The 16,394-nt window shown below is 44.9% G+C and overlaps 1 protein-coding gene across 2 annotated transcripts; it reads right to left on the bottom strand.

Annotated features, from left to right (window-relative positions):
• Positions 1-1,259: 1,259 nt before the first annotated feature.
• On the bottom strand, positions 1,260-14,973 carry LOC144160934 (uncharacterized). 2 transcript variants are annotated; one of them, XM_077692018.1, is made up of 6 exons: positions 14,528-14,973; positions 13,717-13,768; positions 9,653-9,763; positions 5,566-5,657; positions 2,038-2,200; positions 1,260-1,465 (listed from the first exon to the last, which is right to left on the bottom strand). In XM_077692018.1, exons 2-6 carry the CDS (start codon positions 13,731-13,733, stop codon positions 1,408-1,410), a joined length of 441 nt encoding a protein of 146 aa, XP_077548144.1. In that variant the 5' UTR covers positions 13,734-13,768; positions 14,528-14,973; the 3' UTR covers positions 1,260-1,407. The 2 variants fall into 2 exon arrangements, with proteins under 2 accessions (XP_077548144.1, XP_077548145.1); XM_077692019.1 differs by lacking the exon at positions 9,653-9,763 and having other exon boundaries at positions 1,261-1,465; positions 14,528-14,965.
• Positions 14,974-16,394: the final 1,421 nt, after the last annotated feature.

The raw sequence follows: 16,394 nt of genomic DNA, 5'->3' as shown, positions 1-16,394 counted from the left end.
GGATGAGTACGTTCCGGAGTGTTGCCCGTTACACTGAACGTAGCAGTGACGACTGGTAAGGTAGTCACGAAGCAGATCCAGCAACGGATCAGGAATGTCAAGGGGGGAAGTTTTCTACACAACAATGAATGGGAAACCACATCGAACGCCTTGCTAAGGTCACAGTATACCACGTCAAGTTGGCCTCGGTCTTCCACTGCCTTTGACGCATGTTCCATAAAAGAAACTAAGTTTGTAGTGGTCGAGCGGCCACGTATAAAACCATGTTGATTTGGAATAATTTCATATCCTACTCTGGATGTAATGAGGGAATGAATTATATATTCAAACATTTTAGAAGCACTACACAGGAGGGAAATCGGTCTTTAATTTTTTGCATCTGTTTTTGACCCGGATTTGTGTACAGGTACAACTTTAGCAATTTTCCAACAGTTAGGAAACGTGCCAGTACTAATACAGTTATTAAACACACATACAAGCACTGGAGCAAGGATAGGAATGAAAGCCTTCAGTAGAGCAATGGGAATGCCATCTGGGCCACAGGCTAGCGAGGGCTTCGCGTCCCGTAGGCTTTTCATCACGTATTCCTCCCCTACAAATGCCGTGCTCGGTGCCGTACCGCGACAATTCCCAAGCAGCACAAGCCTGTACGGCTTAAAATCAGCCGAAGAACTTCAGCTAGGTAATTTCTGTCCGGCCTTTCTCCAGTCAAAGTGTAAAGCGCGCACTCAAAGGTGGGCCTCTGCTGTGTGTTTAAAGTTAACTGCTGTACACCCAATGGCCACTCTCCTTTTACCAATTCACTGCAGAAGGGTCCACAACGGTCTCCGGCCGTACAGCTTTGCCGGAGATCAGCCATTACCTTTTGCCGGAGGCTGGCTGATGAACCATTGCCCGAGGCCGGCTGTTAAACTTTTGCAGGAGGTCAGCTGTTGACCTTATGCCGATGGTCGGCCGTTGAAATGTGTCTAATCAATGGCCCATAAGCTTTTGCCAAAGTACGGCCAGTCAGCCTTCCCTGGTGAGCGGCTGGTGCCTGGCTGTTCAACTTTAGGTATATACTAGCTGTTCAACCATAGTAGACATTCTGCCATTTACATCCCGGCTGTCCAACCCCAGCAGCTTTCAGTTCGAATTGCGCACATGGGTTCCTAAAAACGGGACATGCTGTAAATTCGTAATGCATGCATAAGCATTTGTGCCCTTTTAAAGAGCACTGTTTGCCCTTTCAGGGACAAATGTAGTGATTTACAAAGTCTGTGGTGATTAGGTTTTTGACTTAATTTATTTTGCTCAGTTCATGCTGTCCAGTGTCTTCCGGTTCGTTATTTTGCTCAGTTCATACTGTCCAGTGTCTTCCGCTTCGTGCGGCCGCCATCCCAGTCACCGGCGGAGTATAGCCGTTTCTTAATAACAGCTGCCACAGCGACCTTGTTTGCGTCGGGGTACCTGGGCTGTATTGACACTGAAACAAAATTGAAAACAGACAAATAAGTAACATACTGCACGGTAAAAATGCCCACAGGCTTAGCAATGGCCTTCCTGAAAAAAAAAAATTTCAATTGATTGATTGATTCTGAGGTTTAACACGCCGAAACTACGCAGGTTATGAGGTGCGCCGTAGCAGAGAGCTCCGGATTAATTTCGACCACCTGGGGATCTTTCACATGTGCCGAAATCTCAACACACGGGCGTCTTTGTTTTTCGCCTCCGTCAGAAAAACGGCCGCCGCAGCTAGGATCGAACCTGTGACCTTCAGCACAGCAGCACAACGCCTTAGCCACTAAGCCACTGCGACGGGTGAAAAAAAAAAGTATTACAAGCTTGCTTAATGCAATGCCTCTAGTTTTCACAACGTACAACTATTCCGGAGAGCCAATATTTATTACGCATTACCAAACAGTATCCGTATTCATTCCTGTAAACAAGAACATTAAAAATAAGCTCTAATGGTCGAACAAATACCCTGAAATAAAGTAGCCCCTGAAAATATTATAATGAATTCCTTGTGCATAAAATAAAATCAGGGCAGCTTACCAAGAACAAGAGACAATGTTGTCTAGCTCGTAGAAGGCCTCTTTCACCCCCTTGGACCCTGCCCAGCTGCAGGACAATGCCACTGGCTGCCCAATCACCATGCCCAACACCGTGCGGGCCCCGCCTTGAAGTCGTAGCCACCCATGTGGCAGAAGTACTGGGCCTAACAGGAGAAAGGAAATTTGAAATACACTTGTAAGTTGAATGCATCGAGGCTGAACATATGACGCAAAAGCATACCTTTAACGTGAGCACATGAGAAAGCAAACAATTAGTTGTCGTAGATAACACAATCAGTTCTGCTGCCTTTTGGTTATGGCACGGCACAGAGCTCTGGCCTTTTCTTTTTAACAGCAGAGCTGTCAAGCTTGTGCTCCTCGGAGGGATGTTACCAGGGCGCTACAGCACACAGTCCGGCAGCCGAGTTTGCGAGGGGGAGGAGGGAGGAGTGGAGACGAGGACCGGTGCACGTACAAGGGTCCTCGTGCAAAAGGTTTAGCCTTGCCGAGCGCACATGGTATGACGTTAGCAATGACATCAGCATTCCGCGCATAACTTTCGCGAGGCTGTTTGCGACAGCAAGGCCACGCCTTTTCTCGCCTCCAGATCGTTTTCGCGGGTCTGCACCTTGTTTCCCGCAGCGGACTACTTCGATGGCGAGTCCGCCGGGATGATAAACCCCGGGACATTAGTTTCCCTCTCAGAACGCGCTTTGTCGGGCCGCGCTCATGTTTAAGTTGCTCGTCGCAGTTCCGGGTAAATACTACGGCGTTGTCGAGGTAGACTAGGAAGGTGTACCATTTTCTGAGGCTTCCCCTCAGCTCCACTGGTCACTGCTGTTTGCAATAGCAAAGCCACGCCTCAATTTTGTTCATAATGTTTTTGAAGTCCACATTCTATGAAAAAAATTCTACATGCGCAAAAAGAATGATCAAAGCGGCGCAGATATGAGAAAGTTATTCTATTTTTTAGTCTAAAAATACAAGCACATGCAGTACTGGCAACGTCACACTTGAGGCCTCCGGATATGACGACAAAGAGCGGTGGCCCTACAGTTGGCTCAGCTTGAAAGTGTGTATATACCATTATTTTGACCAAACGAGCCTAAATGTTGCCTTACTGCTTGTTTTCTTTAAAGTAAGCATAAAAGCTTAACCGTGGGCTCAAAGAATACAAAAATCTATAGAGACAGTAACAGAGCCGCACTATGGCTCCGCTTCGAGCACGTGTGCCTTTCCATGGCGTGTTACGATGCACCACTGTTGATATCGCCTGGCGTCAGCGCGCGTCGCCGAAATACACGCGAACTCGTTCATTCGCACGCCGTATGCTGATGTCTATTCACGGCAGATATTGGCATCGATGGTAGAGGAGGCGTGGTCAGGGAGCATAGCAAAAGTGGACGGCAGCTTCCAGGTTATCAGTCCGTCTCTATGTCTGGGGACATGTTTTAGCACTGGGAAATGCTGTTTCGTTCACTGAAAAACAGCAACATTTTTTTCTCTAGCGGTGATTGGCTGCCTTGAGACAAATTGAACCAAACTGTTTTTGTTGGCAAGCTATTATCCCTTGGAGACAGATATAATTCTGTGTGGCACATTCTGTACTTCGCTACCTTTGCTTGCGTCGGAGAGATTGCGATCGGGTGATGCTTGTTATGAGGTAAATATGGAAGCTCTAGCTACATTGCTTCTAGTATTAGCAAGATGGGGGTTGTCTGCAAGATTGGTGCGTGAGACACAAGCATTCTCACTGCCAGAATTTCACAAACATGACAAGAAACAGACACTGCTCAATTTTTGCAAGCCTCACAGCTTGTGTATATGGTCGAGAGGTAAGAAGCTGGAGTACTGGTTTGCAAGTCAGTGGTTCTAATCCCGCGTTTTGTTTTTTTGCTGCGAGCGTTCTATAAGGTTTTTTTTACCAGAATATGCAGCTGTTTCTTTAACCTTTCTTTGAACCCACAAGTGACGTTCACATGAAACCTCAATAGCAAGGCAGCGCTGAACATGGCTTCACACTAAATTAAAGAGAGGTAAAGATGGTACAGAGTTCAGACAAAGAGACATAGCAACACCCATCGACGCAGCAGCAGGCACGTCACTTTGCTAGTCTCGTGTGGCTGCTTGTCCTCTCCTACTTTCCGGCACAGTACCACCGAACGACAGCGTCACGAAGCGCGGAAAGGAGCTTTCCAGGTCAGGCCACCCTGGGCTTAAAACTTCCAGGACGTATTTTTTGCCGCCCTCATTTGTCCCGCCATATGACATCGGGGTCAGTGAGAAAGTGAGCAGCAGATTTCCGGTTTTCGAGAAGAGGGCAGTGCTCTATTTGCTTGTATTTTTAAATTTAAAATTAAACAACTTTTTTATTTCTACAAGGATCTTGGCAATTTTTTTGCATCTATCTCTGCACGACACCAAGAACAGATGTAGTGGCCAAAAAGTACCTGAAAGAAATGTGCTCGAGAAATTCACGAGGGACAAACCCACACACAAAAAAAGGAAGCAGACAAAATGAGATTTGACGGACTAGCGATTGAATTTTAATCATGAGTGATAGAAAGATTCCACTTTTCTGCAAAATGTCTTATATAGGCAATTGGGGCGTTGCTTAATTAAAGGTTTAAAGAGCACCCTGCGCAATGAGTTGAGGGAATGATTATGTGCATCTTGCATCGCACGTACCTTCCATCATAGCGAACATATTTTAATGATTCTTGTGGGAGGTGATTGCTGGGACAATAGACTACCCCAAAATACATTTCGAGTAGTCGAGGGAAAGTGCTACGGGTCCCTTTGATAGGCAAGGGTGCGAGAAAAAGCCCACTAATGCCTACGCAAGTTGCTGTGTAGGGACATTGCTTATGAGATACCTCTTTCATGTGGAAAGGTCTGCATTGGGCACACTGGAAGGTGTGTAAACGTGCGATTGCGTGAACATGAACATAACCTCTCAGTTGAGAACTGCACAAGTGGGCATAACCCCATCATAGCTCTGCAAGCGCATGCATGACGCTCTTAAAAAGCAAGTGAAAATTGTCCAGGTGCAGGGATACATGAGAAAGGGAGATACAGGAAGCTTACCACATAGGAAAGAACGGATGCGATTGTGTCAGTGACATTTCAACGGGTCTCCATATGAAAGAGCGTATTTATTAGGCTGTGAATTTTCCTTATCACAATTTTTTTTTGCATGCAAGTGGAGCCACGTAACTTTGGCCTGCAATTATGTGTTCTTACGCTGCCTAAAAGTTAGTTGCTATCATTGCCTGTTATCACCAGCTACTTTCTGTGATTGTCAATATTTCGCGCCAAGTTCAAGTATCGTTAAGATGCACCAACTCGCCAAACACATCTTTCTAAGCTTGGAAGAAAGGATGAAATAACCTAAAACACAAAGCAATCACACTGTGCTTCATGACTATGCTAAAGAACCCACCAGTAACTATTAACAGCAGGTATTGTCTAAAGCCTAATAAACTAAATGTCAATTTCCTTGATTTTAAGATGCAGAAATCCCACAAACCTTGTGAGATTAGCAGCAGTGATGCACAGATTTCACCCACTCTCATCCACAGCGTTTGTGGCAGGATCAGTAGTAAGAGCTCATGCCAGGCACTGCAAGAAAAAACAAGACCACACATAATATACGGTACTTTGAAAATGAAAAACGGACAAGCAACCAAAACGAATAGAAAACCGGGCAAGCATTTTGATTGCTTGAGCAGGGTCACAAACTGTTAAATTGTAAAAACAATTCTTTCTTAAGATCTTTGCAGCAGCCAAAAAATTTTGGAATTTGTTAGCACCAGGAAACTAGACTGTAAACAGGTCCTCTGACACAGGGGTTCCCTCTCACAAGTGTTGCAACGTAATGAGAGCATGCTTGCCAATCTTCCCACGAAAACCTGCCTTGAGTTGTTTGCAACACCCAGAAAGTTTCCATAGATGCCACCCATCCCTGTCACAAATGAAGGCATCTAGAACTGACAACCTTAGGTTGTCCTGTGCTTCATGTTCAGACGATATACGAAAATGCTATAAATCAGGGGTTGGCAACCCGCAGCCCATGGGGCAGTATGATGTGGCCCCCGGCACAATGGTAGACCCCTTCTCCTCTGTCACTTTCTACCTGAAGGCCGACATGGCAGTTTTGACCTCAACTGGCATGAAAGCTGGCACGACGTGGGCACGGATCGTTTCCGAGTGCTGAAAACGCTTCGTGATTGCCTGCTTTGTCTATTTTTTTTTGGCAAACGATCAGCAGAATTTACAAATTTAGGCTTTTCTCATAGTTGATCGGGTGGACCGGGAAACGAGCTGCTGCTCACGCGCGGTCGTGCCGACTGCGAGAGCGACGCAAAGAGCACAAGCTCCTCTTGGGGGCAGCTTCGAGGGCTCCCGCTATTTCAGGCCTTCGTCTTCTGCGAACGCCAGGTGATTTTTTTCGCCTACGCTGATGCGCCGCCACTTGTGTGCAAACTGAACACTGCGGCAGCAGCAACTGCGGTTAGCGTAACCGAACTGAGGTGGCCAAGCTCAGTTTGCGTTAACCATGGTTAGCGGGGTAACTGTGCCCGTGTAACTAGGGTATAAGGGTCCCAGTCGACTGTGGGAAACTAGCAGGCGAGTTTTACTCATTACATAACAAACTGAAGTGTGTGTTAAAATAGGCCATTTCAATCTCTCATTTGGAAAAACAAAGCCCATGAAATGTGTATTTTGAGAACACTTATTGATACAGTTCTGTCATTATTAAGCATCATACTACATTTCCCCACCTGTAACTTTATCAAATTAAAGCAGTGCATCTCAGCCGCGCTGCAGTACATTAGCATTTATTCGAATAATCACTAAGATCAAAAAGCCTCATAGCAGCCACTGAGTAAAAATGTTTGTGCGAATGACGGGAAAGGAATGCTTCTATCATGAAAATACAAAACCTGGACCTCGTACTTATATTATTGCCCTTTTTACAGCCTACAAACCGTTGGCTTTATTTCAGTTGTTTCAATTACGACATAGTACCGCATTTCCTCTTTAGTCTTGTGTAATAAAGCAAGGATATTGGAAGAAGCACACGCCGCAAAATTCTGCGCATAGGTGTCCTCGCAGTGTTAAACCTCAAAAAAAAAAAAACAAGCACACGCAATAAGAAACAAACAGGCCCAATTCTTTGCACTACGGCTATGAATGGTCAGTTGCCTAGATTGTAAAACTCTGCTGCCCCAATATTGTTGAGGCCACGGAAATGGCAGGGGACAAACTCAGTGCGCTCGCACAAGCTTGGCAGCCACAGAAATTGCAGCGTGCAGTCGTAGTTGACAAAGAAAGATGCCAAAAAAAGGTGCGTATGTGTGTGTAGGGGGGGGGGTGAGGAGGGGGCATCAGTAGTTGCTCACTAAAGCCACCAGCCGTTGTCTTACAACTAAGGGTAGAAAAACTATTTTCTGCAAAAAAAAAAATGCGTGAATGCATTTGACTTCTCACTGTTTAGCCGTACAGCACTTTCCAAGCTCACTGACGACTTATTTATAAGAGGTTCACAGCACTGTAGAAAGCCACGGCTTCTTTCTTAATAACTACGACTTATCTAAAATTACAGCCAGGCTGCATTCTGAACTTCTCTACCAGAAATACTGTTTTGCGAAGAACAAACTATTTGCCGCAGTGTTTCACTCAGCCTCATCTTTACTGCTTTCAAAACAGCGGTTTATTTGTACTGCAGAAACGGCTTTCTTGAATGTTTCTTTTTTTATATTAGCTTTCTAAGGAAGCTTTGCAACCTTCATTTAAAGGTTAGCAGTGTACTGTGTTTGCAATAGGAAAAAAAAAACGGCAATATTTATGTCTTTGCTGCGGTGCTCACAGGATAGCGGCGGCCCATGCACTAGACCAAAGCTGGGAAACATGCACGCACCACCGTGTGCAAGCAAAATGCCTACAAGCTCCTAGAGCAAAATCTTCTGAGAAATGTCATCACATCTAAAAATACTTTTTTCGTTTCGTGCAAGAAAATGCACTACAATTTCCTACTATCTTAACTGGACCTTTACAAACCGATACCTACCTCGACATCTTAGAAGCTCTTGATTGAGGAATGCATTGTGATAATTGCTTAACGTTATCAAACTCAGCACTGATTCATTACTTCCGGCACCCCTGTCTCCAGGGACCTGCCAGGAGAAATGCACACATGGCTTTTTCCACATTGGCATAGTGAATGGCAAAAAAGCCGCTGCCTCTTGAGCTACTGCCGCAGCACTGACAGGAACATTGTCAGCTTGTTCTTTTCCACGGTTATTAACACAGTAAGCTTCTAGCCAACAACAGAGGTTAGAAACTTGCACAGGATACTAAAAAAACTGAGCAAGCCTTTTCTATACAGTACAAGAACTTCTGAACTTGTGCTTGGTTCCTGCAGTGAAGTTTCTAAGGAAGCATAAATAAATGCTGCTTAGGAGACAATAAAGACGAATTTCTGTTGAATTTACATTGGCGATATTTAGTTCTTTGTATGATTAAAATTTATGTTTCATCCAGCTGCCCCCAAGTAAGGAAGTTTTTAAGCGCAGACTCGATTTAAGAGCACACATCGTGAACTTGTGCGAGAAGCTGCATCTTTCACGGTTTTCGATAATGCTATGAACTTTCTAAAAATAAAGCACCCATGAGCTTAGATAGTGCCATTACTATCAAACAGTGCTTACTCAATTGCATTCCAGACGATTTGTCTCAGCACCAAGGTTTTGGCAAGTACAATTTTATTCAACGAGTCAGCACCCTACAGTTAAACAGTGCACTAGAGAGCGCACTCATGGTGAGCGAGAACTAACTGCACGGCGGGTTTGCCCATGCTGTGCACAGGCTGCAAATGCCCCGTGTTGCATGTTGTCTTATCAGATTCATGGCCTCTGAGTGGTATATTTTGTCATGGCAGTCCTCTTGAATATAAATAACAGCTGTACCCACATTTTTCAGACTTTTTTTTTCCTCCAGCATGCAGGTCGGCATGCCTTGGGTGAAAATGTGCAAAGGCTGCTTGTTTGAGCGTCACTGCACAGTTGTTGAGTACATAAAAAAATAACAAACACAAGATCGTTATGCATTAAAAACCATAACTAAGATTTTGGGGGTCCCTGAGTGCTTCCGCAAATAGATTATCACGCCAAATTGAACATATTTGAATGTAGCACCTTTGCAACAATACGCGCTGTCGTATGCTGTTTTTAGAGCCCAGTTATTGATTCCAATCCCATTATCTATCGCTAATTTCTGTTCGCTACAGGTTAGCAGTGTTCATTTTATAGACGAGAAACAAACAAAAATCAACCCTTTTCTAATGCTACAGCTCAGCTCTGCGGGGACGGTGAGACGCACAGCTAATTCGTAGGGTATAGGAGTCGGGTGCAGCAATTGACTGGAAAAAGTGTGGCACAGAGAAATATAGCTCCACAAACCGCGATTTCGGTGAGAACCACGCAAAGCATGGTCCATTTGCAGCCTGTGTACAGCATACGCAATCCTCGCATGCAACTAGCTTTCACTCACCTTTAACCCACTTTCTACTGCACTGTAAACTGTGGGTTGCAAACTGTTGAATATGAACTTACCAATTTTCAAATCGGATTAGGTGTCCGAATCGGCCACACGATACGCAGTCCAATGCGGCTGGTGGCATGTGGCTGGGGCCGTGGCTGCTCCCGCTGTCCCCCGAGAAATGCCTGCACAGCTCCACACCAATCCCGGGCAAATGGCGAATGTAGAAGGTTGTAAAATTGTGGTCTATAGTCAGGGCGCCTACCAAACTGATGCGTCAAAATTTCCCTAGTTTTTGCTTCAGCAAATTGCCATGAGCAACATGAGTTCCTTCATCTCTAGGCAGTCTCAAAACGTCACATGATGCTGTCATGATCAAGTATGCTGAACAATCAAAACAACAGAGGAGGTGAACAAATATCATACATTTCTTAAATTGAATTTAAATAGTTAAATACAAATACGAATGTTACTGTATTTAGTCGATTATAACACGTTTTATTTTTGCAACCTGAAGTCAACCCTCGCGTTACAATCTGCCTAAAATTGCAATGATGCACCCATTTGTCATCAATGGCTACAGTTCTGACCATTTCGCAATCTATGTCAGCAAGATGTGTCAGAGTTGTTCGGGTCCACTACAAGCTAAGATCAACTTTTTTCGTTTCCTTGCTTTTTTTCTGTGGTGGTTGACAGCGTGCGCAACTTTTTTCCTTTGTTTTCGTGCCGTACTTTAGTATTGAGGCATAGGTAACTTTCATTGCCCTGAAGTGTTTCAACACCGCTTCAGCTCCCCTTGTTACGGCAACGTGTTGCACTCAGTATGACCCATGCTATTTTAATGGCTCAAGAAATCGGGAATTCGGCAGCTCCCCGAAGAGTCAACATCGACCGTCTGTGGATGGCAGCTACTGCGGGAGCGCCTTTTTACATGCGAACCCTGCCCAAAAAGTTTCCGAGGGCCTTGCTACAGCTGCCACGTCGAATTACAAAAGGGTGTTGCTGATTTCGTCACCAAACAGTGTAACCGCCTTTTGGCGGTCAGTGTTGAGCTGATACAGCTCAAAACAAGTGATATCGCTCGACAGATGGGCTTCCTGCGAAGTTATAAGTGTCAAAGGTGGGCGCCTAGCCCAAGTGTTTGAAAAATAAATGTGCTTTTCCATAATTCCACTGGCCTCACGTGAGTACTTTGGCGGCGCTTCTTTTTTTTTTTTTTGGCACAACAGAAAGTTACCCTTTGAGTTACTTTAGTGGTTTTAATTTTTCTTTTTTATGCGATGAAGTCACCCCTCACGCTACAATCGTGGTCACATTACAATTCAGTAAACACGGTACGGGGTTGTCTTTGGCATTATTATTGGAAGGGCAAAATTCAAAATTAGCATACACTATGTTCTCTGTGCTTTTTTTAGACCAATCTTGATCAGAAGAGCAAGACTATAAGCAACAACGAAATGAAATCTTATTTGTGCCCGATCACCAATGAGAGAAGCTTTTGAGGTATTAAAAAATGATGGACAGTTTCAGGTACCCCTGCTTGGTACACAGGGGGTTGCGGCCAAATCATTAGGGAGCACTGCCTTGCTGCCCCAACATCTACCTATAGTAGACCATGCAGGAGCACAAGCCAGCATGGGCTACTTTAGGTAAACCTACCCATCTGTACCTGCCGCAGTGGCTAAGTGGCTGAGGCATTGCGCTGCTGAGCACGAGGTTGCGGGTTCGATTCCCGGCAGCTGCGGCCGCTTTTCTGATGGAGGCGAAAAGCAAAAACGCACGCGTGTACGAGATTTCGGCGCACGTTAAAGATCCCCAGGTGGCCAAAATTAATCCGGAGCCCTCCACTGCGGCGCGCCTTATTGCCGGCGTTGCGTCAACGCGTTAAACCCCCCAATCAATCAATCATCATCATCATCTACCTATCCGTACCATTGATGCATTTTATTTGCCAGGGCTATCGACGTTTGCCCCCTCATCCCACCAAAAGGCTCTGATAAAAATCACGTGATTACGTTACGCCGTCGGATTGACTGATTGCAGGGTTTAACACGCTGAAGCTGCACATGGGCTATGAGGCGTGCAGTAGTGGAGGGCTCCGGATTAATTTTGAGCACCTGGCAAACTAACTTATGCTGAATCTCGAGACAAGGGTGTTTTCGCTTTTCGCCTCCATCAGAAAAGCAGCCACCGTGGCCAAGATCAAACCAGCATATATGGGCTCAGCACCACACCTTAGCCACTGAGCCTAGCTGCGGGTGCATTATGCTGTCAGTGTCTCAAGCTTGTGAATACAGTAAATGCTGCTTAGGTACTAACATTACCCTATAGTGCAAAGAACAAAACTTTTGACTGCACCTAATTTACATTGTTTTGGTACAATTTGTTTTTTTCACATCCTTCGCACACTATCTAGCCAAATATATGTTCAATATGATGACCAGGCGGTTGATGCCTCGCCAGAATTACCACCCCATCAACATGTGCAGTCACTTTACTGGCCCGAAAGAATCTAAATTGTCAATTCTTACGATTCGAGAAAGCGAACTCATGATCTTGAGTAGCATGTGGCTATGCCTCATTTAAAAACAGAACCCAGCATGTAAACGTTTGTCTGCACACATTTAGAGGCACTAAAGCCATTTTATATAGATGAAAAAAAAATATATATTTTTAATTAATGAGCAAGAATAAACAAAATATGGCAAAGAAAGCCCAACGGTTCGTTTTGCTCCGACAAAAATCTATTTGGTTGAAATGATTGATTGATTGTAGGGTTTAACACGCCGACGCAACGCAGGCAATGAGGCGCGCCGTAGTGGAGGGCTCCGGATTAATTTTGACCACCTGGGGATCTTTAACGTGCGCCGAAATCTTGCACACACGGGCATTTTTGCTTTTCGCCTCCATCAGAAAAGCGGCCGCCGCAGCCGAAAATCGAACCCGCGACCTCGTGCTCAGCAGCGCAACGCCTTGCCACTGAGCCACCTCGGCAGGTTATTTGGTTGAAATGAATTTGAACTCACACAACTGAGCCTGTGTGCATAATGTAAGCACTGTGCTTACAGCATTTTGAGCAGTCACAGTATGCCGTCGACATAAAGAAATGAAGCATAAAGATGCCTCACTCCAGGTGCCACCAACAGAGCAGCTCAGTAGCATAGACATGATCTTATTGCAGAGAAAGGGGTGGCTGAGCTTGAATGCAAAAAAAGGGAAAGAAATTCAATTGACAGATCAATTTACAACTCAAGTTCACAAAAAACTTTGGGACCTTGCACGCACACCCAGCATAACCTCCCCACTGTTTTTTTATTTTATTTTGCTTAACCCATCGCAAAACAGCCGGCTGATTAACTGACCACTGACAAGGAAGCCATGTAAATTCAGTGCATAGGTAGCGCGAAAGGATGTCAGGAGTCTGTATTCAGAGAAAAGAACAGTGCCTTCCTGTATCTGCAAGAGATTCAGCTTGACTAGCTCACATTCACTGGAAGCATGCAGGCTATGCTGCCAGAAGTGTCTGCTGAGAGCACCATCACTCCACTGGCGTGGCATCCAACATCCAATGCATAATGCTCAGTGACACGGTAATACAGAAGGGTCCATAGGTATAGAGGGGATATTGTGGCCGATATGCATGTGTATATGATATGCTGCTGTCAGTTACCGCTGGTGCAGCTACACAGACCCGAGTTTGGCCCCAGCTCCAGCATTCCAATTACTTCTTGCGGCACTGGGACTGCACCTGCAAGATCTAGTGCTTACTCACATTACTAGCATTATGACATAACAGCTGCCCAGCCTCAAGCAGATGTTGAAGGACTCTTCACCCAGAAAACCTGGTTTGCACAGGCACTACATCGTGTGCAAAAGAAATATAAAACAGGAATTTACTTTCTGCACGTATAAAAAGCTACATTCAACATAATTCAACTGTCCTAAACATGCAGAGCATCCTACCGCTGAAAGGGCTACCTACTACTATTATTCCTGTGGTAATGCAAGAATAAACAACTCCCACAAGTTAGGTGGGCATAATTCCTGCTGCAAAGGCCCCACATCACTCAAACGCATACTTATAGGTCCAGTTTCTATTTCTGGGTTCCTATATCGGCAACATAAATGCAGTACGTACCTGTTATTGCTTTTCATCTTGCCAGACAGCCCCCGTCCTGAAGCTCCAGCCACTTTTAAATGAAAAGGTTGCAAAGAAAAGTTACATAAGCACAAACGTCGTTACCTGCCAAAGTACACTACACATTCCGAGAAGTAAGAACACTCACTCAATGATTGTTTTATTATCAAGACAGTTATGTCAAAAGACCTAACCACAGAATTGATGAAAGGTGCTTAAAACCAATGCTATGTAAGCGTAGATAGCGTTTACAGCAATGTGAAATATACTCCGCCTATGTGCTCCTGAACTACAAACCGTTTGAAGAAAACAAATAGTTTTCAGCCAGTAACAAGACGATAAAAAAATATCAAAACACTTTTATTGCCAAGTTAAGATTCTCAAACTATTTAAGGTTTTCATTTTTCTCAAGGGAAGTTTTACGTCCGATAAGTTAAGCAGTCGCACATTGTATTTTGCTTTGTTCAAAGTGGCACAGCTATCGAAATAAAACAAAAGCACGGTGAAACCGCACGGCCGCATATAGAAATAGACCTAATGCGATAAAAACCGCATACGAAACAAAACACGTCGATTCCTCACGATGTTATCAAGAGCACCGGCAATTATTTCAAGCTTCCTAAGGCCCTCCGCTGCGCCCACCACCTGTCCGTCAGCAACGCTAGACATATCGAGCAGCGCCAGCAAATTGCATTTAGCTTGCACGAACCACAGCGTGAGACTGACGCGGAAACGAGAAATCAAGCCAATAACACGTTTCTGGCACCGAACCTTAGTCGCGCTACAAAAGGTCCAGCAAAAAAGAACTTACCGAACTTCTTTGTCCGGGCACAGGAAAACGCCGCCGTTCTTCGATCGTTTGCCGCTGTATTTCAGCTTATCCTTAACCGCACGTGTTTCCAACGTGGCAAGCAGGCTTTATCCACAAAGGGCGAACACATTTTACGACGGTATATCGCACAAAAAACATGAATAACAACACGGACAACGCGCAACCACGGCCGACCTCGCCGCCACCACTTGATGGAAAAATTACATCGGAAACGACCGCAGCGCCGAAACGGCCAAATACATGAGCAGAGTTACGACTTTAAATTTTAATTCAAAGTGATCATACAACATTTCCAAATTTTTCAATCTTCAAAGAATCATTTATTAAAAATTGTCATTGCTTTTGGTGTTCACCAGTATTTCAGTTTAAATAGAATCCTGATCGGAAGCGACTGCAGCGCCGAACAAAAGAGCAGAGTTCCCTCTTTGTATTTTTATGCAAAGTGATCACACAAAATTGCGAAATTAATCAATCTTTAAGGAATCATTCATTCAAAATTATTATTGCTTTTTGTGTTCACAAGTATTTCAGGTTTAATGGGCTCCTGATTGCAATTTTCCCGATCGCTGCCTTCTTGCTCCCGGTCTTTTCCGATTGGCTGCCAGTTTTGTCCAGAAGATCTAAGCCAATCAGGCTGTATTTTTGGCGCATGGCAGCGCCCTGAAAAAACCTTGAACGGGGATGATGATGGCGAGTAAAAGTCTTTGAATCGGAGTGACGGCATGTTCCATTTCACCTGTCTTAGCTATTTATTTTACCTCGGACTTGTCTTAGCTGCCGCTATCTCTGGCTCTGATTCCCTGCGCCGTACGCGGTCTCGTGGACTTGTCTCGGTCATAACCAGACAAATAAAAATTCACGTGTGCCTTACAATGCTTTTCAGCTCGGACAAAATTTGGCGTTCGGCCTGCTTCAGCGCAGGCTTGCACGGGAGTCCTGAATCATTCGGCTCGCGCGTTTGCAGATCGTGATGTTGCATTAATCATTTGAAGGTGTGATCTGAGACTTCAGGGTGCGTAATCATTACCGAGGGAAATCTTTGTCGCAGGTGTCGCTAGCCTTACGCTTTTTCAACCACTTGGTTGGTAAATCTATAACTTCTCGTAAAAGGTACAGCGTTTATGTGAGTCTTTACTGTACTCGCACAGGACTATTCCCTAGCATTTCTTTTTTTTTTGTCGGGTGTTTTCTTCGTAACTTCTGCGAGGAAAACTGGGAGGGAGGAATACCTTTATGATACGGAATGAAAATGACGACAAGGAATGAATACACCAGCACAGAAAAACGCACGCAGACACTATAAGTACTCTAGAAACGCAAATCTGAAAGACGCACAAACGCGCACACAGTGCAAACGTTCACAGAATTTCCTCAAAGCCGGTCACGGAGAAAGGCAAGACCTTCGCAGCCCTTGTCGCAGACGCAGTCGAGGGCTGTGAGCCTATGCTAACGCTGAGTTTCAGCACACAGTGCAGGTTCAATGTCCTAACGAACACTTCAAGAGTGACAGAGAGGTGATACTCGTCTCGTCTTATGCATGCAGGTAGTCGTTGGCGAAAGCGATGTTGAAGCTTCCTCACGTTTCCGTAGGTCATGCTGAAGTAACTGGAACTGGCCCATGCAGCATTCGGGGAGCCCAGGCGGGGTCATTTCTGTAGTGGTCGGTTGGCAGTTGTAGCTGCAGCGGCGGCTAGCTGTGGCTTTTTGTGTGTGCGTGACAGCTTACTCACCCCGTAATTGCGCATATTAGGTAATAGACCCCCAAACGAACGAGTTCCTCTAAACAATTATCTTTGGTTAAAGCTAGTTTTGTATAAACGAAGTTATATGCTGTCAATCAAAAGTA

This window comes from Haemaphysalis longicornis, unplaced genomic scaffold (assembly GCF_048455015.1).
Source record: "Haemaphysalis longicornis isolate Haplotype H1 unplaced genomic scaffold, Haemaphysalis longicornis Haplotype H1 scaffold_11, whole genome shotgun sequence".
In the NCBI taxonomy this organism is placed as follows: domain Eukaryota; kingdom Metazoa; phylum Arthropoda; class Arachnida; order Ixodida; family Ixodidae; genus Haemaphysalis; species Haemaphysalis longicornis.
This window is presented reverse-complemented; position numbering and strand designations above follow the sequence as displayed.